Here is a 27,423-nt window from a genome sequence, read left to right as displayed (position 1 = left end):
ATCTTAACACAGTTAATGTATTAACTTATTTTTGTGTGTATGCATGTATTTATTGATTTATTTAGTACTGTTAACATATCAGAGTTCTGAGTGAGTTTTTCTTAAGATAGACAAAGGCCATTTATTGATTACATATAGGCTCTTAGGCATTTTAAAAAAAACAACTTAGGCATTTATTGAGTCACTAAAATACTGTAGAGTACAGACCACATCAGCATGATTATAAGCATCCTCTGGTAAATGAACAACCAGATACTGATGTCTCTCACCATATGGACTTCAGGAGATGACTGGGGGATGATAAACTGTGACCTACTGGTTGGATTCTCTCTGTTCTCATGTTTCTTACATTTTTGTCCCTGACAGCCGGGTCCTAATGTTTTTTGAGCAACACACCATACTATGACGTTTTTACAATGATGGTTCTACTATGAAGCCAGTTTGACATGTTCAGGTGTTCTTTGTGTGAAAACTCAGAGATTTCAGGTATCAGAAGGTGGTTTTCAACTTTCTTTGTTAACTTTCTGCTTCAACTTTAAATTAAATTTCCTTCACTAAGCCAGCCCTCTGGACTTCCAGTAAGCTGTGTTCCTATTGGCTGTCCAGGTGGCTGCTTGGTGTTATCAGGAACACCTGAGCAGCTCAGTGTCTTCCTGCTTTATTTAGCTGCAGTCAAACATTTCCTCTGTTTCTCTTCACCACTGAACTGGGTTTGGCTCCATTGCTTTTGTTTGTTCTTTAGGCGTTGGCTTGCAGCTTCCAGCAGTAAAATAGACTTTAATGTGTTTCTTGGTGTGTTTTAGGGCTTTGTACTGGATAGTTGTCTTGGTAAAGGTGGTTCTTTAGCCACAGTTAGCACATGGTGCTAATGTGTGCAGTGATTAGTGGGTTTGCTGCAGCTGAGTTGTGTCTTTATCTTGGCTGTAGTGAGTCTTCAGAGGTTTTTGGTCAGACACATTCTGTATTCTTGTTTGTGAAGCAACGTTGGTTGTCCAGAAGGTAAGAATTCCTGTCCTGATTCTCTGTTCTCAGAGGTTCTCTGGTAGGCTGCAGGAGACTTTAGGGTTTGGGTTGTGCTAGTTTGGTTTTTGTATGGTTTCATTTGGACGACTATCTTGAGGCTCCTCCATGTGGTTTAGTGAGGTTTTCTGGAACAGTTCTACAAAGCAACCTGCAGCAGAAGAGACTTTGAGAGTTTTTAGGAAGTTCTGGAGACCAGACTTTAGAGCAGCAGAAACATTTGTCAGCAGTTTGAGCAGGAGAAGGTGAGCTTCAGAGTAGAAATGAGACGGAAACCTTCTTGACCCGTGTGGTGAAGTCCTGTACCAAGGGTTTGAGCAGGTTGTGAAGAGTCTGTAGTTCTTTGGTCTGAAAGCACAAGAAGAGTCGACTGATTGAAGGAGAAAACAGGAGATATTGTTGGTTCTTCTGTCGCTCTGCAGTTTCCTTAGACTGAATATCAAGTTTATATTTTAAATGATTTCCCATGTGAGCCCAAGAAGACTTCAATAAACTCCCTCCATCCCCTGGACACAATATATTTTATTACCATGTTAAATGTTTTTTTTTTGTTTGTTTTTTTTTATTAATGTTTTTGAGTTTTAATCATAGTTTTTTCTCTTTGCTTGTTTAGTTTTGTCATCTGTGTAAAAGGTGCTTAACAAATAAAGTTGAATTGATAAACTGAATAATTGACTAACTCATGATTGTGACAACAGAAGTATTTTCATTGTGATTTAAGGGTTTATTTCATTTTTAAGGTTGGGGTTAAAATCTTGACAGAAAAAGAAGATTAAAGAAAGAAACTACATAACAAAAAGCAATTAAACAAAAAAAAATACCATAAAACTTTTAAAAAGTTTTATTATTAAAAAGATTTAAGAAATTTAAGATGTAATTTTCTAATTAAACATTTAATTTTTTTATTAAATGTTTTGTCTTTTTAAAGGTTTAATAATCTAATTAAATGTTTTGCATTTTTTAAAATGTTTAATATTCTTTAATTTTATTTTTTAAACGTTTAATTATGGAAAATATTTTATCTGTAATTTTTAATATTTGTATTTTAAAAATTTTGTTTAATTTCATAGTGACATGTATGTTGTTGAATTATCTAATTCAATATTTTGTCTGTTTAATAGAGTTAAACATTAAATACAATTAAATTATATGTACATATACCACCTTTTAATGTTTAGTTTTCTTTTTAAATGCTTCATTGTATTTTCTGTTTAATTCCTATTTGAAGTTTTATTGTCTTTAAGATGTAATTTTCTAATTAAACATTTAATTTTTTAATTAAATGTTTTGTCTTTTTAAGGGTCTAATAATCTGATTAAATGTTTTGCCTTTTTAAAAATGTTTAACATTCTTCCTGTTTAATTGTATTTTTTAAATGTTTAATGATGGAAAATACTTTATCTGTAATTTCTAATATTTGTATTTTAAAAATTTTGTTTAATTTCATAATGACATGTATTGTATGTTGTTGAATTATCTCATTCAATATTTTGTCTGTTTAATATAATTTAATGTAATTTAATGTTTAACTCTATTAAACAGACAAAATATTGAATGAGATAATTCAACAACATACAATACATGTCATTATGAAATTAAACAAAATTTTTAAAATACAAATATTAGAAATTACAGATAAAGTATTTTCCATCATTAAACATTTAAAAAATACAATTAAACAGGAAGAATGTTAAACATTTTTAAAAAGGCAAAACATTTAATCAGATTATTAAACCCTCAAAAAGACAAAACATGGGCGCCCATATAGCTCAACGGGTTAAGCGGGTGATCCATGTACAGAGGCTGGTTCCTGACGCAGCGTCCCGGGTTCGAGTCCCGCTAGTGGCCCTTTGCTGCAAGTCTTCCCCCGACTCTTCTCCCCTGTTTCCTGTCTCTCACTACACCTATCCAATAAAAAGACAAAACATTTAATTAAAAAATTAAATGTTTAATTAGAAAATTATATCTTAAAGACAATAAAAGTTCAAATAGGAATTACACAGAAAATACAATGAAGGATTTAAAAAGAAAATTAAACACTAAAAGGTGGTAAAACATTTAAAAAGAAAAACCTTAACGATTTAATCGAAACATTAACAGACTGTCTGAAGGTTCAAACTAACAGAGAACTACTCAAGAACTTTTAAGATTTCAGTCCTCAGACTGTCTGAAGGTTCAAACTAACAGAGAAGTACTCAGGAACTTAGAAGATATCAGTCTTTGGACTGTCTGGAAGTTCAATCTAACAGAGAACTACTGTGGGACTTAGAAAATTTCAGCCCTCAGACTGTGTGAAAGCTCAGGTCCTGAGGACTCGGGAGGTCTGGAGGCTTTGAAAGTCTTGGAACTGAGGGTTCAACCCTCCAGCACAAAGGCTAAAGTCCAACCTCCTGAGAAAAACGATCGAGTCGAGACTCAAGTTAAAAAAAACTCGAAAATGGCAAAAAAATAGATGATAAATGCGCAAAAAAAAAAATAAAAATAAGTATCTGAGTGAGTAGCTCAGGGGATAAGAAGAAAGATTACCAAGTGGAAGGTAGTAGGTTCAAGATCCACCACTGGCATTTTTCTTTGTTTTTGTCAGGATTTTGATAAAATTTAAGAAGGGTCTGGTCTTGAACCAGCAACCTGCAGCTCTACAGATAAACCCTTAACTCACTGAGCTACAGATCAGAGGAAACAAAGTAATTTCGTCGTCCCTTTGGCATCGTAGTTAATAAAGTGACCACATGGGTGGAGCCAAAGCGGAGTCTGGGTAGAGAGTAGGCGGGAGGTGGGTGGCGGCCTCCCCCCTCTACAGACCTGACCGTGAACACTGTCGACACCCACCTGAGGGAGACGCTGCCGAAGATCTCAAGGCTGCTTGGTTGTGGTCTTTCTGGCACGTACTCTTCCAAGATGAGCTGGGAAGTTTAACACTGATGGAATGACACCAGGTCTAAGCCGACAAACTTCCAATTCCTCCTCAACCCATAGTCTCTGGGAAACCTACATGGAGTAAGAAAAGTAGACAGAGAAGTAATTAAGTCTGTACACAACATATTAAAAAGAAATCATGCTAATAAATTAAGTACAAATAACCGAATTCGCCAATATACTGGAGACCAGAGCTATTTAATTTGATAAGTATAACCTTGTTTAGTAACATTTCTATTATTTGAGAGCAGTCCTAAAGAACTGCCTGTAATCCCAATCATAAAATGGGTTTGGAGGAAGAACATAGATGGTAATCTGGATATACATGAGTTAGGCTTTATAAGTACTATTGGTTGTATTGGTGGTAGTAATAGCAATGTGACTACTACTAGTAGTAGTGGTGGTACACTAACTACTGCTGCTGATACTGGCACTGCTACTACTACTTGTAATACTATTACAAATGCTGATACTACTTCTACGACTCTGACAGCTGTTTATACTACTACTGCTGCTTGTACTTTTAGTATTACTACTACTGCTTGTACAACTATACTACAGCTACTATTAATCGTCTGGTATTTGCTTGTCAAGCTGCTAGCTCGCATTAGTGTTTTGCTAGTGGCTAACTAGTTAGCTCTCATAGACTGGAAGCTCTCAACAAGATTTCATAATGAAAAAAGAGCCAAAAACTATTCTTACCTATGAAAAGTCATTCCAAGTTTCCTTGTCTCAATCGTACGACGTAGTGTGTAACTGTATGCAGCACAGTGAGCCAGCATACTTGTTTCCGTTTTCACGCCGTCTACATCAACGGAGCGCACTGAAACTTTGCCCCCACTAGCTTAGCCTCGCTGTAGCCAGCTCAAAGGGGCGTGTCCTATCTACTCATTCATATCTATGAGACCAACAGTGGCTGCACATAAGGACGCCTGACGTTGATTAGCTGCGTAAATACCATTATATACAGTCTGTGGTAAATACGTGTGAATCGCATCATTGGCTGCAGCAGCCAGTCACTGGTCACTCACTGACTCACACTGAAAAATAGCACAGAATGAATTGTTACGTGTTTATTTTATTTACAATTTACGTTGGATTTTTTTTTTTTGTGCGCAGCGCAGATTTTCTGTGCGCGACCGTGTCAGCAGTGCGCAATTGCGCAGCTTAGAGGGAACAGTGGTCCCAAAACTGTTGATAAATTATTTCTCAATAAAAACTCATAACCAGTTACATAAGCACACCCTCTTTACTGACCTCTTTACCAATAAACCCCAAGACATACTTTGCCAAAATCCATAATAATCCATAAAATCTTTATTTGCACCAGCCCCTTGTGAAAATGACATCAGTCTGTATTTGTAGAGCATCTCATGAATGTAGCAGCACCGTTTAAATGTTTCATAACACAGAATATAAGCAAAGAGTATATAGGGATACAGACAAACATGGGAAATAAGAAAAGTGCTCTTCAATAGTTATTGTCATTATTATTACTAGTAATATTATTTTTGTGTCCACTACAACCCATACAATCATCTAGTGTAGTCAAACAGGAATGTGTGCATGGCGAATCAAATCCAAAACAATCCATGAACCAACGACCACGTCTTGATTGCACTTCATATTATTGACCACTAGCTGTCCTACTCGAGCACTGTGTGTCATTGAGGCCTCGAGTAATGAACCATGTTTTGAATGAAGTGTCGAAGCTTCAACAAAGCCTCGATCAGCCATCACTACAGGCGAACCAGCGTCTTTAAAAGGGACGTTTACCTGAATTTTTTCCCCCGGTAATTTAAAATGAAACGTAGATTTTTAGTTTAAATCAGTTTTAATTTTCTCATATACACAAAAAAAAAACAGCATCACAACCATGAGAATCTAGATTCTTATTACTATTTCTGTACATACTTGCACTACTTATTTATTTTTTATATTTATGTACATATTTGAACTACTTATTTTTTATATTTATGTACATATTTGCACTACTTATTTTTTATATTTATGTACTTATTTGCACCACTTATTTTTTTGAATATTTAAGTACATATTTGCACTACTTATTTGTATTTTCTACGTTTCTGTACATATTTGCAATACTTATTTGTATTTTCTACCTTTCTGTACATATTTGCAATACTACTTTGCATTTTGATATACTTCTGTAAATATTTGCACGACTTATTTGTATTGTTTTATTCATTTCTGTACATATCTTATACAATTTTTATACAGGGGACGTTTACCTGCGTACACATTACATACTGTATTGTCGTAAATGCAATTTATATGGCTTTTTTTTAAAAAACTGATAAATCTAAATAAAATATTAATATCAACACCATGAATATCTAAATTTTTGATATTTCTGTATATATATATATATATATTTGCACTACTTGTGTTTTATCTATCTATCTATCTATCTATCTATCTATCTATCTATCTATCTATCTATCTATCTATCTATCTATCTATCTATCTATCTATCTATCTATCTATCTATCTATCTATAGGTAGATAATCAGTCTGTTAGAAACAACCAACATGGAACCAACTTCAGCTGGTAAACAGACAGGCTTTCTGACATGCGCAGGAGGGGAAAGGCGTGACCATGACGTCAGACGTCGGCGTACGTTGGGACGTTCAGTTTGAATCGTTGTAGACGCCTCCAAGAAGCAGCTGCAGTTTTGGGAAAAAAGTGTTCAAATAAGTCGCTGTTATAGAGTTATATCCATCAGGTCAACCGTCTGTAGTTATTATTGAAGTCACTGGTGGCGTATGTGTCGTCACAGACACTTGTTTGTTCGACAAATATGAAACACAGAGGCAGATATCTGGTACTTCCGGGAAACGCTGGAGCCGCTGTGTTGGAGTTGGCAGTAGCAGCATTGGCAAGGTAAGCGTGCGGTGTGTTTGATTCGGATAGCAACTTATTTTCTGTAGGTTAAACACGCTGGCTATGCCAAGAACATAGCTTTTTTTCTCGTTAGCAAGTGGATTGGCAAGCGAGCAATTTTGCGAAACTTTTGCTAAAGTTTTAGTCTTAGTTTTTCCCAGTTACGTCACTTTCTTGCTAGGCTAATGCTAATAACAACATAGAAGTAGCTTTCAGGAGAGCGGCCCACACCAATATTCAAAACACATGCAAATTAATTCAAATAAATTAAATTGAATGCTAAATAATTTCAAATGAATTAATTTATCATTGATATGAATACACTATTCAAAAGTTCTTTAGTGTCCAAAAAAATCCAATCTAGAAATGTACTTGTTTTATGCAAGTTAAAATCCAATATAATTGTATTCTCTAGGATTAGTCTCAAAATGACTGGAGTAGTTCATGTAGAATTTTATCCTATAGGACTATGAGTATTTAACAGAAACTACTGTCATTTGATTAACCATATAAAAAGGCATTTAATCCTACAAAATTATTCTATATAGTTAAATAGCTAGAAAATATATGAATTACATGATTTTTACCTTTTATGCTCTTAAAAATATACTCAAACCAAATCCATCTGTTTTTTATTTTATGAAAATAAATGCAACCGTTGTTACAAATCCCCACAAATAATACTGCTAAACTAAAGAAAAAAGGGGGCAGAAGGTTAAAATGTAAAAGTTAAAAAGGAGCAGCTTTTTCCCAAATGTTATGCTCAAAAATATACAGTACAATCAAACTATATACATCTGCTATGTTATTTTTTGTGAACATTAAAAGTGTAACAAAAAAAAACCTCAAATGAGACTGCAGAATGAAATTGAATCTTTTATCATATTTGAATTTAAGAAGGTCAGTATAACAGTTGTCAAAAATATGCCCAAATAATACTGCAGAATTCAATTTTTTTTAAAAAGAGGATAGAAGAGTAAACCATGCCTGTATGTGTGTGGAATCAGCAGGGGTGGTATTAAATGAGAAGGCTAATACACATAATGTCAAAGTAATACAGAATGCCTGGAAGCCTCACTATGTAATATAACTTACATGAAGAATAACTGCATGTTTATAAGTTAATGAAATCCCATGCATACGGCTGCAAATATCACTAGAACTGTGCAGCCATAACAATCCAATCACTGTGTAATCTGTTAGCTTAAAATGCAAGGCATGAGGGAATGACAACATTATGCTTCCAACTGCTTGAGTCAGAAATTAACTCCACAATAATGTATTTTGTGCTTGAATGAATGAATCTTCAGCTTTTAAAGCAGCATTTTGAGTCGCTCCTCTGTAAAAAAAAAAAAACAACTAAATAAATAGTGAAATGCAACATGTGGTGACACAAACTATCAAAAAATGAGAAAATAGCATTACGTTTTTGACTCCACTAGATGCTACCTGCAATATTAATTTGGATTTTTATTAAAAATCTTTTTATATCTTCACTAGTGCTGGGATGTGATTTTTTTAAAAAATCTAATTAATTAGAGGCTTTGAAATGAATTAACTGCAGTTAATCACATTTCTGTCAAATGGCAATATTTGACACAATAAGCAAAATTTTTCAGCTCAAATGAATTTTGGTTGACGAATGAATCAATGAAGACATATGTGAACTATATTACCATTTGTATCATATTTGATACACGAGTTTCTGAGATTATTATCTCATCAAATTGAGAAATAGTTAAATAAATGGGACAAAAATAATTTCTATTTCTAAAATTGACATTATTGTGAGAAAAACGTTGGTAAAACTGCCCAATATATCAAATGTGATACCAAAAATATATCATAAACAAAATTATATGAATTTTATTTTTTTTTTGGATTATGTTGAAGAGGTTCATAAACTTCTCAGTTCCAAAAAAAATTTAATTTTCTACCTATTTTTTTTGATAAATCAGGCTATACAGGGTGAAACTGAGAAAGGTGCGATTAAATGCGTTTTTTTTTTTTTTTTAACGCATTATTTTTTCTGTAATTAATTAATTGAAATTAACGCAATAAAGTCCCATCCCTAATCTTCACACAATTGTTTTCTTGCAGAAGGAAACCTTGCAGACGAGCGCTGAGTGGACATGAGGGCAGCTGATCAGTGAAGCAGCAGCAGATGAACATCCAGGAGATCAGAGCATCTGAACAACATGGTAAGAAGGATTGTTTTGTGAGCAGAAATAATATAATAATCCATCTGTGAGGTCGATTAGACTTCACAAATACTGTGTTTAGCAGATGTCTGTCAGTGCATTTTGCTCTCTGGAGTAGCACTTTTCTGATAACAGCTGGTGGACAGTTTGAGTTCATAATAATTGTTGAACAGCCTGGCACATGTGAAACTAAATCTCGAGCTCATTTAAGGACGGTAGGCCATCTTATCCTTCAAAATCAGCAGATGCTATATTCACATACATGTCACTTTTTCAGCTGATTTTGATTATGCCGCTCCTTTGACTTGTAGTGGAGGTGGAGGTCCACTCTGGTTGGCTATAGCTCATAAATATTCTGCTTTTCTTGTGTTGTGTGATTTCAAAATGTGATTGATGGTGGAAATTCTCAGTGAGCCGCTGGATGCAGTGAAGTGAATTAGTGTTGGTTCTGAAAACAGTCAGGTGTTTGTGCACGGCTCTGGCTCTGTAAATGGGAATCCAGCAACGTGGCGTTTACTTGTCTGGAGAAATGATGAATTGGAGCAGTGTTAGAGGTTGGGGCGACTGGACAAATACATCAGTGTTTATCGAAAGGGTTGGATCAATTTTAAGTGGAAATGTTAAGATAATTAAGGTTTTTATTAATCCTGTAGCAGGTCGCATGTCATAAGGTGGGCCACAAATGTGTGACATGGTCAAAATTGCCCATTTTCCAATAATCTCACAGTTTAATATATATGTCATGCCACACCAAAAACAAAAAACAGAACTTCATTATCTCCTTTTATTCCAGAGATACACTCGTTAATACATGATTAGTTAACTGACTGATGCATTAGATCCTTGTCAGAAAAACACGTTTTTCTCAAAATGAACCCGTTTTACAAGAAACACCATTGCTCAGCCAATTCTGAACCAAATTCAATCTGGTTTGTTTTAAATGGTAGATAACAACCAGGGCTACAAGATTGGGCTAAAGAAACATGTTTCCTCTTACTATGAAGGGGTATGAATTGTGGTTGAAAAGTGACCTATCGCAGCACAGGCCCCAAGAGTAAAATTTTGTTGTTGGGTGTGGTAAACGTCTTGTTACACTCCTTGCACTTGTAGAGAGCGGGTTTATGCTTCGCAAGGTGACGAATCAGACTGTCCTTCCGGGTGAATTCTTTACCACATTCTGGACACTTTGGCATCTTGTTTTCTCACTGAAAGGAAGATATCACAAATATAAGGCTTAGGACACCTTGCCCAACCTCTGAAACATGAAAATGGTTTGAAACAGTTTGACTTTAAACGTATTCCTTTGCAAGTGTGACATTCCATGGCTGTGTAGGCCCAACCTGAACATAGGCTTTCACTGAACTTTGTACTGTGAATCATACAAGCTGTGGAGTCAACAGGTGCAATATCTTATTGTTTAGATAAGATCAGAAACATGCTAAACTACACTTTAGCTTCAGAAGATGAAGAAAAACATGTTACATATACCTGCTTCCGAGAAAATTGGACAAAATGATAGTTCTCAACCACTCCTCCCAAGGTGAAAATGAAAGTGAAATGGCTCCTGTCCTTGAACCCAAAGGCATAAACAACCCCGAGAGACATCTAGGGGGTAATTAAGAAACTAAACAAAAACAAAGGAACAGTTTATTCAAGAAGCAACAGAGGTTTCTGGGGTTCTCAGCCTTGATTACTGCTCCCGCCTCCACTCCGCCTCCACTCCGATCCACCCCTGGATTATTTTATTAAAAGGATTGCTGAAATAAAACTATTCCATCAAATCAAATAAGGTTAAAAGTAAATGAAAGAAAACTTCAAGAGCTTTCAAATAAGACCAACCCCATCTTCCTAGGCCCATTAGTCTCTGAATAATGATGCTTTGAAGTTGAAAATTTATTGCGGGGTGTCACAGATCCACCTTTTTTGAGTACCCACCTCATGACATGCGACCAGCAGCAACATTTATAGTGTTACGACCGTAAAGGGAATACTGTAAAAAATACAGGGACACCAGTGAGGCAGTAAAAAACAAGCAAAAAATGTTTATAGATAGGTGCTGTTGTTGTTGTACAGATTCTTTTATACGTAGAGGTTGAGATATTGCACAGATTTGTTTGAGTATGGAAAATAATACTGCATGGCGTTATTCAGTATGTAAAGAGACATTAGTGTTTGTAAAATTTCTGTTCACAATAAGCAAACTAGTGGATATGGATGAAATTTTCAGGGGAAGTCAGAAATGACACAAGGACCACCTCATTTAATTTTCACAGTGATGCGGCTTTTAATCTGGATCCACAGCTTTGTTAAGGATTTCCCATTGACAGATATAGCTGCCGGCACTGCGTCGCTGTAACCATGACAACAAGTGAACACTGTGTCAGTTACCTGCTGACGATAACATGATTGCAATCCTGCTACAAATTGACTGTGATTTATCAGTTGGAAATCATACAAGGAACAAGTGATTAAACTGAGGGGTGTTTCTGAGTCCCATCAATTCCTGCCGCCTGCTACATATTTAGGTCACACAATGTAGCAAACCCCAGCCAGACAATGGTGGAGCTCCTGATGTTTCACAAAGCCTTTATTTACGTTCAGCCGTCAGCCTTATTTTGAACACAAATTCACCTTTCTGTCTGTCACTCCTTTCTTCAGGAAACACCGTCAGAGCTTGTCTCCATTCCAGCTAGGAGCTTTTAAGTTTATACACATCCTTTGCTAGACAGCAACAGCGCGGAACCGTTTTCTTTCATCTTCATGTGATTTTTCGGACTTTTCGGCAGCATCTTCGTCATGTCAAGAAACCGCTTCTTAGATAAACACTTCCTCAGCCGCTGGAATGGTGACAAATAAAAGCTTGTAATATTAAAAATACGCTTTCAAAATAAAAGCATATTGGGAATGGTTATTTTAACACTAGCAAAACAAAGGCTTGCCAAAAGCAATGAACTGATCAACGGACCTTTATCAGAGTAATTTACACGTAATTCGGTATCCATACAAAACATGTACATGCATAACACATGCCTGTGCTCAGCACAAGGTCATTTTTTATTAAAGATTTCATCCGTCGGAGATGATACGTCAACTGAGCAGCCTTGGCGGAGTACTGTGCTCTGAGTGCTTTTCTTGTTATTCTTGTCATAGTCTTGGATTTTGCTATAACGTTGCAGGAGAAACCATGCATCTCTAATCAGTACTTAATACTCGACCAGACTTAAAGGAATCTGAGTAAGTTTAGTTGTTGTTAAAGTAATGTTTGTTGTTTTTTTTAGGCGTCAGGATTTGCCTGGTGCAGCTGATGCAGAGAGAAACTCTACAGTCATTCATGAGGATGACAAACCTTCACATGAGCACTGGAGGACATTGCCAAAAAGACTGAAAATTGTAAGTTACAGCATGTTTGAATGATGTGGTTATTTTATTTTTGAAGCAAAAGTTACTGTGAAGAATTACTATTCATGACATGTCAACAAAATCAAATCTAGCCAGTAACGAGGCTTTATTAGTTTAAAGAGGCAGTCTTGAAGATTTCAGTCCTGTTTGGTTTGGTGGCATCTGTAGTTACTGCTGGTAGCAGCAATTTCTGGAGACAGCAAAACAAACTGCTGTTGTTTTAATGAAAAAAAATCAGAGAATGTATTGGCCCTTTATCATGATTTTGTGACCTGATTTCATGCTGCAAACAGCATAAGTCTGAGAACACCAAGCACACTGCTCCTTGTTTCATTATTTAGTGCAATATTTTAAACTGATTCGCTGTCAAAAAATGCCAACACTGACCTTTACCTTGTTTTGTAGGCACATTTTTGATGAATGATAGAGGTGAACACATTGCATTTGCTTTGACAGCTTTATAATCGAAGTCGGTGCCTGTTTTGACATTTAAATGACTTCAATGTGGAGCTGCAGCAGCAGGAACTGTTCAGATTGCATTAGCTGCGATCTTAGAATCCACTGGCTCTAGTCTGAGTCAACATTCTGTGTTCTTACGCAGAATTTTTGTTTATAGAAGCTGCATTAGGAGGGACTTAACTCAGCATTATTTTCCAGAATTGTCTCCTCAAACGTCCAGTTCATAAAATTGCAAATTCCATATTAATTACAGATGAATTAATTACAGATGTGTTCCCTGACATACAGTGATTTAATAGGTGGAGATCTTTAAGATTGCCACTTGCGTTATTATCAGGGTGTCCTCTACATTCATTCAGCACCGGTGAATCCCAGCCGCCGCTCCTTCAAATTTCTTTCTTTTTTTTTTAAATCATCGCAAATACACCACCGTCGCATGTCTACACCTTCACAGCAGATTTCTGCACTGTGTCGTGGTGAAGGAGGCCCTGTGGGAACGTCTGCTGGCTGAGGACATGGTACAGGGGACGTTTGGGTGCCACCCCACTTTGCCAGAAATTTCTCAAGAACAAAATATACTGACAGCAATGAGGCATCCAAAAGCTGTGGCATTTAGTGAGATGGGGCTAGACTACTCTCACAAAAACTTCACTGAACCCTCCAAGCAAAAAGAGGTACGGTTTGATTTGACATGGTCTGATTTAAATATAACTTTGTAGTCTGATAACAGTTTAGATATTTATTAAATATTTAGAAATATTTTGTGTCTTGTGAGTGAAAAATTTCTGAGGTTTCCAGAGGGTTAGACGAGTATTTGAAAGAGTAAGTTTACAACAACACAACATGTGAGGGGGTTAAAAGCAAATGGGTGTTAGTAAAATAAAAATAAATAAACAGAACTAAAAGTGAACTTCATGTTGACATTGATGGGCATTCCAACCAGGAACAAAGTAAAAGATAATCAATACAAAAAAAAAACTCTTCCTGTTCACCTCTTAAAACCCAAAAACACACCGCAGTAGCACCCTAAACTAAAACTACCAATGGGTTTCCTGTTTTCCTTTGTGAACAATTCAAAGGTCCCTCTCTATCTCCCCACACATCCACCAACCACTGGAACACATCTCCAAAGTTCTGCCGGGCCAGCTCAGCTTCCCCTCAGAAGAAGTGCCGCCACCTGCCAGATGAAGGAGCCTTTTGAGAGGCAGCTGGCATCGTGATTGGACTGTACTTTGGTCTGTTCCAATCCAGCTTCAGCTCCAGAGACGGCAGGCGGGACGAGTCAACGGAGGCCTGGTGGACGAAGGCATGCAGCTGAGTACAATCCAGAAAACAACAGAGGAGGAGTGCAGCAGCCCAGAGCCAGAACAGAGTAGCATAGTATATCTCTTAGAAAACATCATAGTATAGCCTTTGCTATGAAAAAACACCATCATATACATTGTATATTGTACAAATAACAAGTCAAAGGAAAGAGACATACATTGTAGAATTGTAGTAATTGTGGGCTGACTGATTTACTGATTATCAGTATTTTATTTTTTACTGATTTACGGTAATAAATACATTAAAAAAATGGCGCTACTTTGGCTCTGAACCTTAATCTACCTGTGGTCGCTCTGTCTTCTGGAGTGATTTGATTGGTTATACATCGTGAATAAAACTCCTTTAACTTAACATCTGTAAACAAAACAAAAACATATCAACAAAGTTTTCTGTTAGAGTTTGTGTTCTTCTAAGTTTAACTCCAAGATTTTAAATACTTTCATTTACTGTAAATGAATATCCACTCCAAATGTCTCACTAATAATCATTATCAGCCTTAAAAACCCACAAAACACCCCTCTATACTCGACCACACTTAGTACAGTCCGGTTCCCCCTTCTATAAATCTGCTTGGAATCTTCCACTTCCTGTTTGTCAAAGTGGCCTTCTACCTGGACAGGTTTTGTTGGAGCTCATGCAGCAAACATTTTGGGTAACTGCACTTTAATATGGATGGATGACACTGAATTAGAGTCTGTTTTAATGAGACTGAGTTAAGATGTGTAGCTCTGTCATTAAATAGGAAATTATTTCTCAGAATTTACAGAGAAAAGTCTGAAATGTTTGCTAGGTTAGCGTCCCACATGTTCTTTGGCTCAGCTAAAGCTAACTCTCTCCAACTTCTGGATCTCTTGAGTTGCTTGTTGTTAAAATATCTTGCTAGAGGTGCTGAAGCTCAGAAAGTCTGAGATGTTTGTTCAAAATAAGCTCATTCTCAAGTCTTATCTGAACTGTCCTCTTTTGTTTGAACTTTCCCTAAACTTAGGAGTTAATGACAGAGCAGCACATCCAGACTCAGTCTCATTTATGTAGAGATTAAACTTCAGTGTCATTCATTGATGTTAAAGTGCAGTTTTTCAAATGTTTGTTGCACATGCTCCCGACCAAACCAGTCCAGGTGGAAGACGATGTGAAGAGAAAGCTCCAAAGGATGAATATCACACATTTACGTTGGAAATAAATGTCCTTTAATTAGACATTGTCATGGAAAAGTTGGATTTCCCTTTAATGATGTTCAAATCTTTGAGTGTTTTGTTGATGTTGGTTTCTAAATGTTTTCTGACACTCGGCCCCAAAGATTAAAACCTTCTACGGCTCACAAGCTGCAACAATTCACACATTATCAACTATCTCTCTGACTAAACTAAGATAAAAAGTGAAAAACTGCCTGATTCCTGCATCATCAACATTTTATAAACCAAAACAAGAAATGAATTACTGGAGAAAACAATCAACAGATTAATGGACAAAGAAAATGTGTTTTCTAACATATATGGCTGAATTACTCCAACATTACAAGATACATACAATTTTAATTCAATTTTATTCATATAACGCCAATTACAGGTCAAATTGTCTCAAGATGCTTTAGTTCTATATTTTTTGTCATATTTAAAATATGACAAAGTAAGAAATTAAAACCTCTTGACTAATCCAATTTATTATTTGTTTTTTAAGAGACTAATGGACAATTAAAATAACTTTCTCCACTAAAACTAATAAACGAGGTCAAATAGAAGGAACAGTTTTAAATACTGCAGTCCCACGACGACAAGAATAAAGTTTCTCAACAAAAACTAAATCTGCTGGTGGATTCCATTAAAGTCCTAATGAATGATAATAAAGTGTGATACTAAAGGTTTGTGGTGCTAAAAATCTCCAAGTAAAGATATCAAGTTGAACATCTGGATGGAGGGTGATAAAAGTTGACCTCCCTTCATTTCTCTGGAGCCGACTCCATGGATTTTATGGATGGTGGTTAAAGACCTGCTCTTATAGTCATCTTCCTTCTAGTCGCTGTAAAAAGTCATTCCATCCTGGCCGACTTCAACACCTCTTCATGACAACTTGTTCTGCCTCCGACCTGGTGGAAACTCCAGAAACTCGAGAAAACCCGTGGAGACTCGAAGAACTCGTGGAGACTCGAAGAACTCGTCGGGCGGGGGAAGGTGTGGTGGGTGGTGGGGGGAGGTGGGGGAGTAGAGGGGGGAGGCCACCACCCACCTCCCCGCCTACTCTCCGCCCTGACTCCACCCAGACTCCGCCTTGGCTCCGCCTGTGTGGTCACTTCAGGAACTACGATGTCAAAGGGACGACGAATTTATTTCTTTTTATCTGATCTGTAGCTCAGTGAGTTAAGGATTTGCCTGTGGAGCTGCAGGTCGCTGGTTCAAGACCAGACCCTTCTTAAGTTTTATCAAAATCCTGACAAAGACAAAGAAAGAAAAGTGCCGGTGGTGGGTCTTGAACCTGCGACCCTCCGCTTGGTAGTCCTCTTCTTATCCTCCTGAGCTACTCGCTCAGATACTAATTTTTCTTTTTTTTGCGCATTTATCATCTATTTTTTGTCGTTTTTGAGTTTTTTTTTTAACTCGAGTCTCGACTCGACCGTTTTTCTCAGGAGGTTGGACTTCAGCCTTTGTGCTGGAGGGTGGAACCCTCAGTTCCAAGACTTTCCAAAGCCTCCAGACCTCCCGAGTCCTCAGGACCTGAGCTTTCACACAGTCTGAGGGCTGAAATTTTCTAAGTACCACAGTAGTTCTCTGTTAGATTGAACTTTCAGACAGTCCAAGGACTGATATCTTCGAAGTTCCTGAGTAGTTCTCTGTTAGTTTGAACCTTCAGACAGTCTGAGGACTGAAGTTTTAAAAGTTTCTCAGTATTTCTCTGTTAGTTTGAGCTTTCTGGTTAACAGAAGCGTTAAAACTTGTGACCATGAGTCTTGATTTCACATTTAGACCATCCATCTGAGTTCTTCTCAGACCTTCACCTGTGGGTTTTTTAGAAATCTTGAACAAACTTTGATTCTCTTCACTGAACAGTAAAGTTTGTGGAGATCAGAAGGTAACATTAGTTTGATCAATGCCTTCAACTACTAGTAGACTTTATCTGGAAATCAGTTTTCTGAAACGAGTTCTTAGTAAATCTGTCCACAATCAAACCAAGAACATAGAAAGAGGAAATGTTTGAAGAAACAACTTGATGTTTTCATTTCAGACTAGAAAACACTTTAAAACCTTTATCTGTTGTTGCTCTTTTTGATTGTTTTATTGTCTCTTCTGTTTAATTTGATCTTCTAAAGTTTAACTGATGTCTTTTCAAATGTTTTGTCTTTAGTTTGATCCTTCTTAAATGTTTAGGGTTTTTTTGATTTCGAATGTTTTGTCTTTTTTAATGTTTAATTGTTGTTTTCTCAAATGTTTTATCGGCTTGTTTGAAAAATTTCCTTTTCTTTCCCAATGTTTAATTTTTCGATTAAATCTTTAAGGTTTTTCTTTTCAAATGTTTTACCACCTTTTAAAGTTTAATTTTCTTTTTAAATGCTTCATTGTATTTTCTGTTTAATTCCGATTTAAAGTTTTATTGTCTTAAAGATTTAATTTTCTAATTAAACATTTAATTTTTTAATTAAATGTTTTGTCTTTTTAAAGGTTTAGTAATCAAATTAAATGTTTTGTATTTTTTTAAATGTTTAATTTTCTACTTGTTTAATTGTATTTCTTAAATGTTTAATTATCTAAAATATTTTTTAAATGTTTAATTATCTAAAATATTTCATCTTTAATGTTTAATATTTGTTTAAAATTTTTTGTTTAATTTCATAATTACATGTTTTGTATCTTCTGTTTATTTAATAAATATTTTTCTGTTTAATATAATTTAATTGTATTTAATGTTTAATTTTCTTTTTAAAAGTTTTATTGTATTAATTGTTTTTTCCTTGGCTTTAATTGCTTTTTTAATGTACTTTAGTCTTTAATATTTTGTTTCTGTCAAGATTTTACCCCCAACCTTAAAAATGAAACAAACCCTTAAATCACAATGAAAATACTTCTGTTGTCACAATCATGAGTTAGTCAATTATTCAGTTTATCAATTCAACTTTATTTGTTTCGCACCTCTCACACAGATTACAAAACTAAACAAGCAAAGAGAAAAAACTATGCTAAAACTATGATTAAAACTAAAAAACATATTTTAAAAAAAGATTTAACATGGTAATAAAATATGTTGTGTTCAGGGGATGGAGGGAGTTTATTGAAGTCTTCTTGGGCTCACATAGTAAATCATTTAAAATACAACTTGAAATTCAGTCTAAGGAAACTGGAAACTGCAGAGCGACAGAAGAACCAACAACATCTCCTGTTTTCTCCTTTAATGAGTCGACTCTTCTTGTGCTTTCAGACCAAAGAACTACAGACTCTTCACAACCTGCTCAAACTCTTGGTACAGGACCTCACCACACGGGTCAAGAAGGTTTCCGTCTCATTTCTACTCTGAAGCTCACCTTCTCCTGCTCAAACTGCTGACAAATGTTTCTGCTGCTCTAAAGTCTGGTCTCCAGAACTTCCTAAAAACTCTCAAAGTTTCTTCTGCTGCAGGTTGCTTTGTAGAACTGTTACAGAAAACCTCACTAAACCACATGGAGGGGCCTCAAGATAGTCGTCCAAATGAAACCATACAAAAACCAAACTAGCACAACCCAAACACTAAAGTCTCCTGCAGCCTACCAGAGAACCTCTGAGAACAGAGAATCAGGACAGGAACTCTTACCTTCTGGACAACCAACGTTGGTTCTCAAACAAGAATACAGAATGTGTCTGACCAAAAACCTCTGAAGACTCACTACAGCCAAGATAAAGATACAACTCAGCTGCAGCAAATCCACTAATCACTGCACACAGTAGCACCATGTGCTAACTGTGGCTAAAGAACCACATTTACCAAGACAACTATCCAGTACAAAGCCCTAAAACACACCAAGAAACACATTAAAGACGATTTTACTGCTGGAAGCTGCAAGCAAACACCTAAAGAACAAACTAAAGCAATGAAGCCAAACCCGGTTCACTGGTGAAGAGAAACAGAGGAAATGTTTGTCTGCAGCTAAATAAAGCAGGAAGACACTGAGCTGCTCAGGTGTTCCTGATAACACCAAGCAGCCACCTGGACAGCCAATAAGAACACAGCTTACTGGAAGTCCAGAGGGCTGGGTTAGTGAAGGAAATTTAATTTAAAGTTGAAGCAGAAAGTTAATAAAGAAAGTTGAAAACCACCTTCTGATCCCTGAAATCTCTGAGTTTTCACACAAAGAACACCTGAACATGTCAAACTGGTTCCATAGTAGAACCATCATTGTAAAAACATCATAGTATGGTGTGTTGCTCAAAAACCATTAGGACCCGGCTGTCTAGGGTCGCCGAGGAGCAACACAAAAACAGGACAAATGCTGGTTTCCAGGGGGTTAGGAGGATATTTATTTGAAAGAGTAAGTTTACAACAACACAACATGTGAGCAGAAAAATCACAAAGTCTGTCTTTAGTTCTGCTGAAAATATTAGTTTTTGTCTTTTTTATTGACCAAACTTTTCAGGAAGTAGATGAAGAATAATTAAAGCTCTCATGTAGAAGTCCAACTTATTTTGGATCCTTGTGGAGAGTTTAATCTTAGAGTTTGTAAAGCTGTTGAGTTTTTAGAGTCACATGGATTGTTTTGACATTTAATAACCGAGTCCTGAAATAAAATTACAGTTGTGGATTTCTGTCATTTAGTCTGGACTAAAAAAATAACAGCAGCATAAATCTCAAACGTCATTATGAGGAGTCTGGATTGAGGTTTCTCACTTGATAATGATCAAAACATGAAATTTAGGTTGGTTTAAAGGAAAATTCCACCTTAAATCTTTGAATGTTGACCTAAAAGGTTGGTTTCAGGATGTATTCCACCTACAAGGTCCTCAAACATCCACCTTAAAGGAACATTCCACCAAAAATCCTTGGACATGCACCTAAAATGTTGGTTTAACTGAGTGTTCCATCCAAAATCCTCAAAGAGACCATTAAAAGAATATCTAACAGTGAAATTCAACCAGAACAAGTTTAGACAAATCAGACCTTTCATAACGCTTGGTGCTGCTAGAATATTTCTACATCCCATGATATTATCACACATGAAATACTGTGTAACATGTTGGTTCCTGACGGGTGGAAATACATGCAGAAACATAGAATCACTCTATAAAGTATCGTTAAAGGTCTTCAATAGAAAACTAATATCACATTATGTCTGTGAAATCTTAGAGAAGTACAACTTATTGAGCTTTGAGAATTTTAAAAATGTTAAATCTGCTTCTTTGTAGGGCTGGACCCAAATATCCGAACACCCCCCCCCCCCCCCCCCCCCCCACTCCATGATCTTCAGAGTGCGTGAAGACTAGCGAGACAGGTAAACAGAATCGGGCTGTTCTGTTTTTTGTGGATTTTGTTTCTTGTTGTTTTACCAGTCCTTCGTGATCAGCAGTAGAGTGTGTGAAGGCGTAATGTTGCTTGAACAATCTCAGAGACTCAAAAATTGATCTTCAAAGAATCCAAAGCAGAAAAACAAAGACTGAGAACGCCTTCTGTCAAATAGATCATATTTCGTATCATTGTTCATGCGAATTAATTTCATGTTTCAATAGTTCACATTACCTTTTCTAACTTGTCTGGATGTTTGTGTTATTTCCGCTGTGTTTGGTTTGGTTTGATGCACTGGGGGCATTTTAAAAGCCTTCAGCTGTGATTCTGTATTCTTTATATATGTTTTGTTGAATTGCCCCTTAATTCAACACAGGTACTGATGAAAGAGAGCATGGAGATGTAAAATCGGATTCTAATACGATGAAGCAAACATGTTTAGTGTTCGAGCAAAGCTAATTCTTTATTAAGGAGAGGAAGCAGCTGTAAGACAGGTCTGTTAGCTTACTTCAATAGCACCTTGTTTGTCACACATCTGGCGTGAGTGCTTTTTATTCTGAGATTGATCAGCCGTGTGACATTCTCTGGTGGATGGAGGAGGCCATCTAGGTACTGCATTAGTGATAGATGGGTAGATGCATCTCTTGTATATAAGGTTTGACGAGAGATACGGGTTAAAATACATGGATTTCACATTTTGCCAGTTTCTCAATGAGACTTTGCTTTCTATCCTTTTCAGAGAGTAGGTCAGAACACTCTAAGTTTGTGGCTCTATATCTGTCCTCATTATTAAACAATGAAAATGATCCCTAATTGCAGCAATGTTTAAAAGTTAACTCCTCAGACACACATTAGGAAGGACACAGTTACTTTACTCCACTACATTCACTTTATTTTACTCAGTTACACAGTTGGCAACACAGAACAAATCGGTTCACAGTGAAACAGTTAAAAATAACAACACAGAGACGTTGGCAGCACTGGTGAAGTTTCTTACGCATTTTTGTAATATCCACATACATTGTTTTGTTTTAAATCATCAAGAAAGTAAGAGTTTAAATGATTATAACCAGATGGGTTGGGATTTGTATACTGTGTGTGCTGAATGAAATTAAATTACCTTGAAAATCCAATTCAAACTAGTTAATTTAATAATTTGGCATATTTTAATTGAATATAAATCTGATGGCTCATTTTTTTTAAATAACAAGCAGAAGAAAAGCAATTGAAATGACATAGTTTACTCAAAAGATGGACAACACTTGACTTTTATTTAACCTCTTTCAGAAAATCCTGCTGAGAGGACGTCACATTAAACCTGCCAGGAGCGACTCATGAAATGGTCCCATTTTTGCAGAGTAAGTAAATTATAGTTTTTCATTTTCACCACTGTGTCACAAAACATCACAGAAAACCAAAGCTATAACACTCTCGTACCATTTAATGTTTTCTACAGAAATAAAGCTCTGCTCTACAGTATATTCTCATATTATAGGCGTTATTGCACTACGTGTTCACCTCGTGTAGCAAGATTTCCAAATGGCACAATGACGAATGCTGCACAGATACGCAACAGTCTGTAATATAGACACACATGCTTGGTTAATAGAATAGTGCACTACTGGGGGGTACATAATTACACTGATCAGGAGTGGTGGTGACGCTCTTTTAACCTCCTTCCCTTTAGCTTCATAGTTGAGCAGGTTTGACTATAATTCATGGAACTGCAGCACTTACAGCTTTCCCAAACTTTCCAGTATTTACAGCTATATTAATTGTAGCATCTTCCCTATATTATGACACAGTTTTGAGGTGACGTATCACAGTGTGGGGGTGAGGAAACAGAGCTGGCACGACTTGGTTTAGGTCCCTCTGGTTACATAGACATGTGTTCAGGCAGCACGTAGGAGATGTCGTCCCAGGGGTGGCGGTACAGGCCCTGCCTCAGCCTCTTCTGGTCCAGGTAGTGTCCTGAGGAGATACCAAGAGAAAGGTGTGGATTCACATAGAAGGTGGATGTAGCTCAGGTGGTAGAGCAGGTTGTCTACTGATTGCAAAGTTGGTGGTTTGATCCCTTGTGCCTCTACATGATGATTCTCATTCATTCAGGCCATGATAAGAAGCAACTAGACTTCTCTTTTAGGTTCTTGAGGACGTTGCACCTCTTATCCAAGGTTTCTTCAATTCTAAGTTTAGAATTGAAACCTCTTGGACAAGAAGTTTACAGATGGTAAATGGTCTGCACCTATATAATGCTCTTCCACCTTTACAGCACTCATTGGAAACACCTTGGGTTCATTGTCTTTCCTAAGGACACGTAATCAAACTACCAACTTTACGATTAGTGGACAGTCCTCCAAAATCAGTGGCTTGATTCCCTCCATGGCTCAAAATGTCCTTGCGAAAGACATTGATCCCAAAATCCCAAGGCAGAAACACACCGTAAAGCACTTTGTAGAACCTGGCTAAGGTTATACAGGTGACATATAAGTGCAGACCATTTACCAGTTTTTTTCCTCCTTAGCAGCATTCACTTTAAAGTGTTCACTTGCCATGTCTTTCCTAAGGACATTTTAGCACATGGAGGGAATCAAACCACCAACTTTTCGATTTGTGGACAATCCACTCTTCCATGTCAGTCATGGCTGCCTCACTGCTAGGGTCAGAAACCAAAAGAGTCATCAAGAAAGTTTAATTTTAATTCTGCTTATTAGCTCAAACAAATTTTAGTCATGATAGTTCCTAAAAAATGTACTGCAGTCACCTGCCATTTATTTACCACTGTCCATCTGCGCCATTAGTCATACAAGTTCATTATAATTAGCAAGCATATCATTTATGCAAAGCATATGTACGCTGTTTTCACTTTAATGTGTCTGCTGCTTCGCTGGCAACGTCAGTGCATGACTAACAAAAAGTGTGCTAATTTATACAATCAATTAACCAACTACTGATTGATATTGCTGTGCATGTGAAGTAAATTGTCTGAATTTACAACAGATGTGTGAAAGCTCAAGTTCTTGCTGATACAGATCAGTTAAATATTCAGTTAGCACTATGTTTTCACTACATTAATACATACAATCATTATGACCACCTGCCTAATATTGTGTTGGTCTCCTTTATGCTGCTACAACTCCTTGGTGTATGGACCTTAATAGGGAGAGATGGGCAGTGGCAGGACTAATATCACACTGGAAAAGTCTTGCTCTGATCAGGAAAATGTACTACGGTCTTAAAATTAATAGTACTTTGCAGAAAACTGTCTAATGCCACTGTTATCCTATAATGCAGCACATCATTAGATTATTTTTAATAACCTGAACCACTTGCAACTCAAAGAATCTGAATTGATACGTAGAATTGGCATCAGAATCGATGCAAACAAAAACCATCCCTAATCTGTTTCCATAAACAACTCACCGATGAATCCCATGCTGCGTCCCAACACAAAGATGCCATTCAGAGCTCCAATTTCCACAAACTCATCAGCTTCGTCCCTATAACAAAGACACTGGCATATTAGAAATCGAAAGACAAGCACTCAGTGAATATATATGCTATCAGTAAGTCCTGATTGTCACTTTAATTATTTTGGCATTAAGTGCTAATTTCAACCCTCCAGTCACATTTTTACTCACTGTGGGTTTAGTTTTCACTGCAGTATAAAGGATTTTTTTTTTAAAAGCTGAAGCTTCCTTTACTACAGTTGAAATGTTACTACTGCTGTGCTCATTATTCTTTGTGTGTGATTAATCTCTATGTATATTATATTTTTGTCTGTTATATAGAAGCTCCAGTCCTGGTTTGGTTCCTGCTGCTTCCTGTCCTCATTGATTGGACCAGAATTGTCATCATCCACACTTTAAATCCTGGGAAAACTCAGTGATTTAGTGTGAGCAGGTCGCCTCCACGTCTTTTTGTTGCATATTCCTGGTAACTAGACAGATTGTGTCTGTACCAACACAATTTGTTCATTGCAGACTAAAGAACAGGTTTGTTAGATTCACTTGCGCACTTTTTGTTAAATTTGCATTTTAAGATCAGGTCTATAAATGCTACTCCCAGCTGTAGTTTCTGTTCAATTCGTAAGCGCTGATAAGGCAGCATAGATTTTAAATTTGAGTTCTTTTGTTGTTAATCTAGAGCAGTTAAATTAGTTGTAAAGCTTCTAGTTAGAAGTTCTATTTATGGTAATGTTAACTTCTTTTATTTGAGTAGCATCAACTTCCTCTTTTTGTCACCTGTGCGGATTTATGTTATTCCAAAAACCTATCATTCATTAAAGTATAATTAACTTAATTGCCGCCATCTTGTGGTTTTTGTTACTCAATGTGGAGTTGTGAAATGAAAGAGAAACTAGAATCAACATGTCCAACATTTTTATAAATGCAGGGGGAAAAACGGAGGCTCTATACTATTGATATTTAACTATTCAGTACAAACTCTGCATTTTAAATCAATAGAAAGAGGTTTGGCCGTGTTGCATTTATTTTGTTTATTCAGTGTGTGATTTTCCTCCCAGTCTCTCTGATATCAGTTTTTTTATATGTAACTGTTGGTTGTTGCTAAAAAAAAATTACAGGATTGACAAATAATATACTTAAGCTTGAAAAAAAAAAATCGGACATATAAGATAATGTTTTCATGTAATATCAAGATTTTAAGTTTAAATTGAACTGTTTTACAGTTTCTGCCTCTGATAAATGGTGTTATTTTATTTAGGTGATTTAAAGAAAACCTATGTTTCAGACCCACTGCTAGGTTTTGGGGTTCAGGGAGTTAAGCATGGACAAATGTTTTTTTTCTTGTGTAAGTCTGAGTAATCTAAGTTTCCTTTTTGTGTGTATGTATGCATAAGTTTGGCTCTAAATGATAGAGTAACAGGAGGAAAGAAGAATCTGTGTTATGTCCTAACTCTAGTCAAAGTGCCACTATTTTAGCAGAAACCTGGTGTAAAGTTCTACAAAGACTCACCGTGTGAATCCTCCACAAGTCCTGAGCAGGTCCACAAAGGCCACACCGATGAATCCGTCCACGTTCAGGATCAGGTTGGGTTTCTAGTCGACGCAGAATGAAAAGAACATTTTAAAATGAGATTATTTTATAAAAGCTGTAAAAGAGCATAAATTTAAAGTCTTACTTTGGAGGTGGTGATCTTCTCAACATCCAGAGCATAGTCCAGCAGCTGGGTGGAGGGAAAGTGCTGCTTCACAAAGTCCTTCAGGATCTGGACTCTCATGTCTGGATTGTTGATCTGAGGAATCATGAAAAAAAAATCATGTTAATTCAACCGCTTTGCGCCAAACGAAACTGCATTCTTTAGATTTAGACCTCTGTTTTCTGTATATTTTTTTTTAAACTAGGTTCTTGTAAACATGTATACTCTACTCACCGACTTCACTCTGTGTCCGATCCCCATGATCAGCTTGCCATCCTTCTTCATCTTGTTGACGAACTCCATGGGCAGCATGCCGCTATCGAACGCCTTGCTGAACTGCTTTGCTGCAGCATCCAGAGCGCCTCCGAATCTATCACCCTGGAAGAAAATACAGAGATTTGTGATGATGCTGGACTTTTCTGGGTTGGCAAAACAAATCCAGGTTGAAGAGTCTTACGATGGTGAGGAGGCCGGAGGTGAGGCTGGAGATGAGGTCTTTTCCAGCTCGGGCGCAGACGATGGTGTTGTGAGCTCCAGAAACAGCCGGACCGTGATCTGCTGTCACCATCAGACACATCTCAATGAACTGACAGGCGTATCTGGGCAACCTGCACATACAGAGGTGGAAAAGCACGCATGGTGGTTATGGAGGAGTTCACTGGAGTTGTTTATCATGAGTACAGTAAGTACGACATGATGTTTCATTGGCATTTTGGACGAAATACGATACTATGAAGTATTTTGTAACATTTGTGACGACATCCTAATCTATGACGTTTTTGTGAGATTTTGGACAACATACTATACAATGACTTTTTTGTATCATTTTTAACATAGTAAAACTGTAGTTTTTGTGACATTTTGGATGACATACTAAACTGTGACGTTTTCGTAGCATTTTTGACAACATACTAAACTATGACGCTTTTGTGAGATTTTTGGCGGCATACATCGTTTTTGTCCAATTTCGGGAGACATATACTATGTCGTTTTCATGGCATTTTTGACGACATACTAAACTGTAGATTTTGTGATATTTTGGACCACATATTAAGTGATGATGTTTTTCTGTGATTTCGGACAACATACTAAACTATGACATTTTTGTAACATTTTGGACAACATACTAAACTGACGTATTCAGGGCATTTTTGATGACATACTGAACTATGTCGTTTTTGTACGATATTGAATGGCATATTAAACTATGACATTTTTGTGACATTTTGGACGACATACTAAACTATGACGTTTTCGTGGCATTTTTGATGACATACGAAACAATGTTATTTTTGATAGATTTTTGGTGACATACTATGCCATGTAATTTTTGTCCTACTTTGGACAACAGACTAAACTATATGGTTTTTGTGACATTTTGGACCACATATTAAACTATGAGGTTTTTCTGTGACTTTGGACAACATAGTCGAGCATGTCGTCCAAAATGTCACAAAAACTTCATAGGTTAGTATGTCGTTCAAAATGAGACAAAAATGTCATACTTCAGTATGTCGTTCAAAATGTGACAAAAACGTCATAGGTTAGTATGTCTTCCAAAATGTGACAAAAACTGAAAG

General features: G+C 36.6%; 1 protein-coding gene and 1 long non-coding RNA gene across 8 annotated transcripts in view; one reads left to right on the top strand and one right to left on the bottom strand.

Annotated features, from left to right (window-relative positions):
* Positions 1–6,586: 6,586 nt before the first annotated feature.
* LOC111584503 (uncharacterized) lies at positions 6,587–24,984 on the top strand. 7 transcript variants are annotated; one of them, XR_008599749.1, is made up of 5 exons: positions 6,587–6,841; positions 8,942–9,042; positions 12,321–13,574; positions 18,631–18,702; positions 20,586–24,984. It is a non-coding gene; the product is annotated as an uncharacterized LOC111584503 (long non-coding RNA). The 7 variants fall into 7 exon arrangements; XR_008599748.1 differs by lacking the exon at positions 20,586–24,984 and having other exon boundaries at positions 18,631–19,501; XR_002747707.3 differs by lacking the exons at positions 18,631–18,702; positions 20,586–24,984 and adding an exon at positions 13,980–14,480 and having other exon boundaries at positions 12,321–12,432.
* aclya (ATP citrate lyase a) overlaps positions 21,549–27,423 on the bottom strand; it is a 35,343-nt gene continuing 29,468 nt past the window's right edge. The window contains 6 exon segments of the mRNA XM_055005181.1: positions 21,549–22,653; positions 24,106–24,182; positions 25,660–25,742; positions 25,826–25,939; positions 26,078–26,221; positions 26,301–26,451. Coding sequence (XP_054861156.1) covers positions 22,559–22,653; positions 24,106–24,182; positions 25,660–25,742; positions 25,826–25,939; positions 26,078–26,221; positions 26,301–26,451 — 664 coding nt within the window. The 3' untranslated portion in view covers positions 21,549–22,558.

This window comes from Amphiprion ocellaris, chromosome 19 (assembly GCF_022539595.1).
Source record: "Amphiprion ocellaris isolate individual 3 ecotype Okinawa chromosome 19, ASM2253959v1, whole genome shotgun sequence".
Taxonomy (NCBI): Eukaryota; Metazoa; Chordata; class Actinopteri; family Pomacentridae; genus Amphiprion; species Amphiprion ocellaris.
Note: the sequence above shows the minus strand (reverse complement) of the source record. Positions and strands in the feature narration are given on the sequence as shown.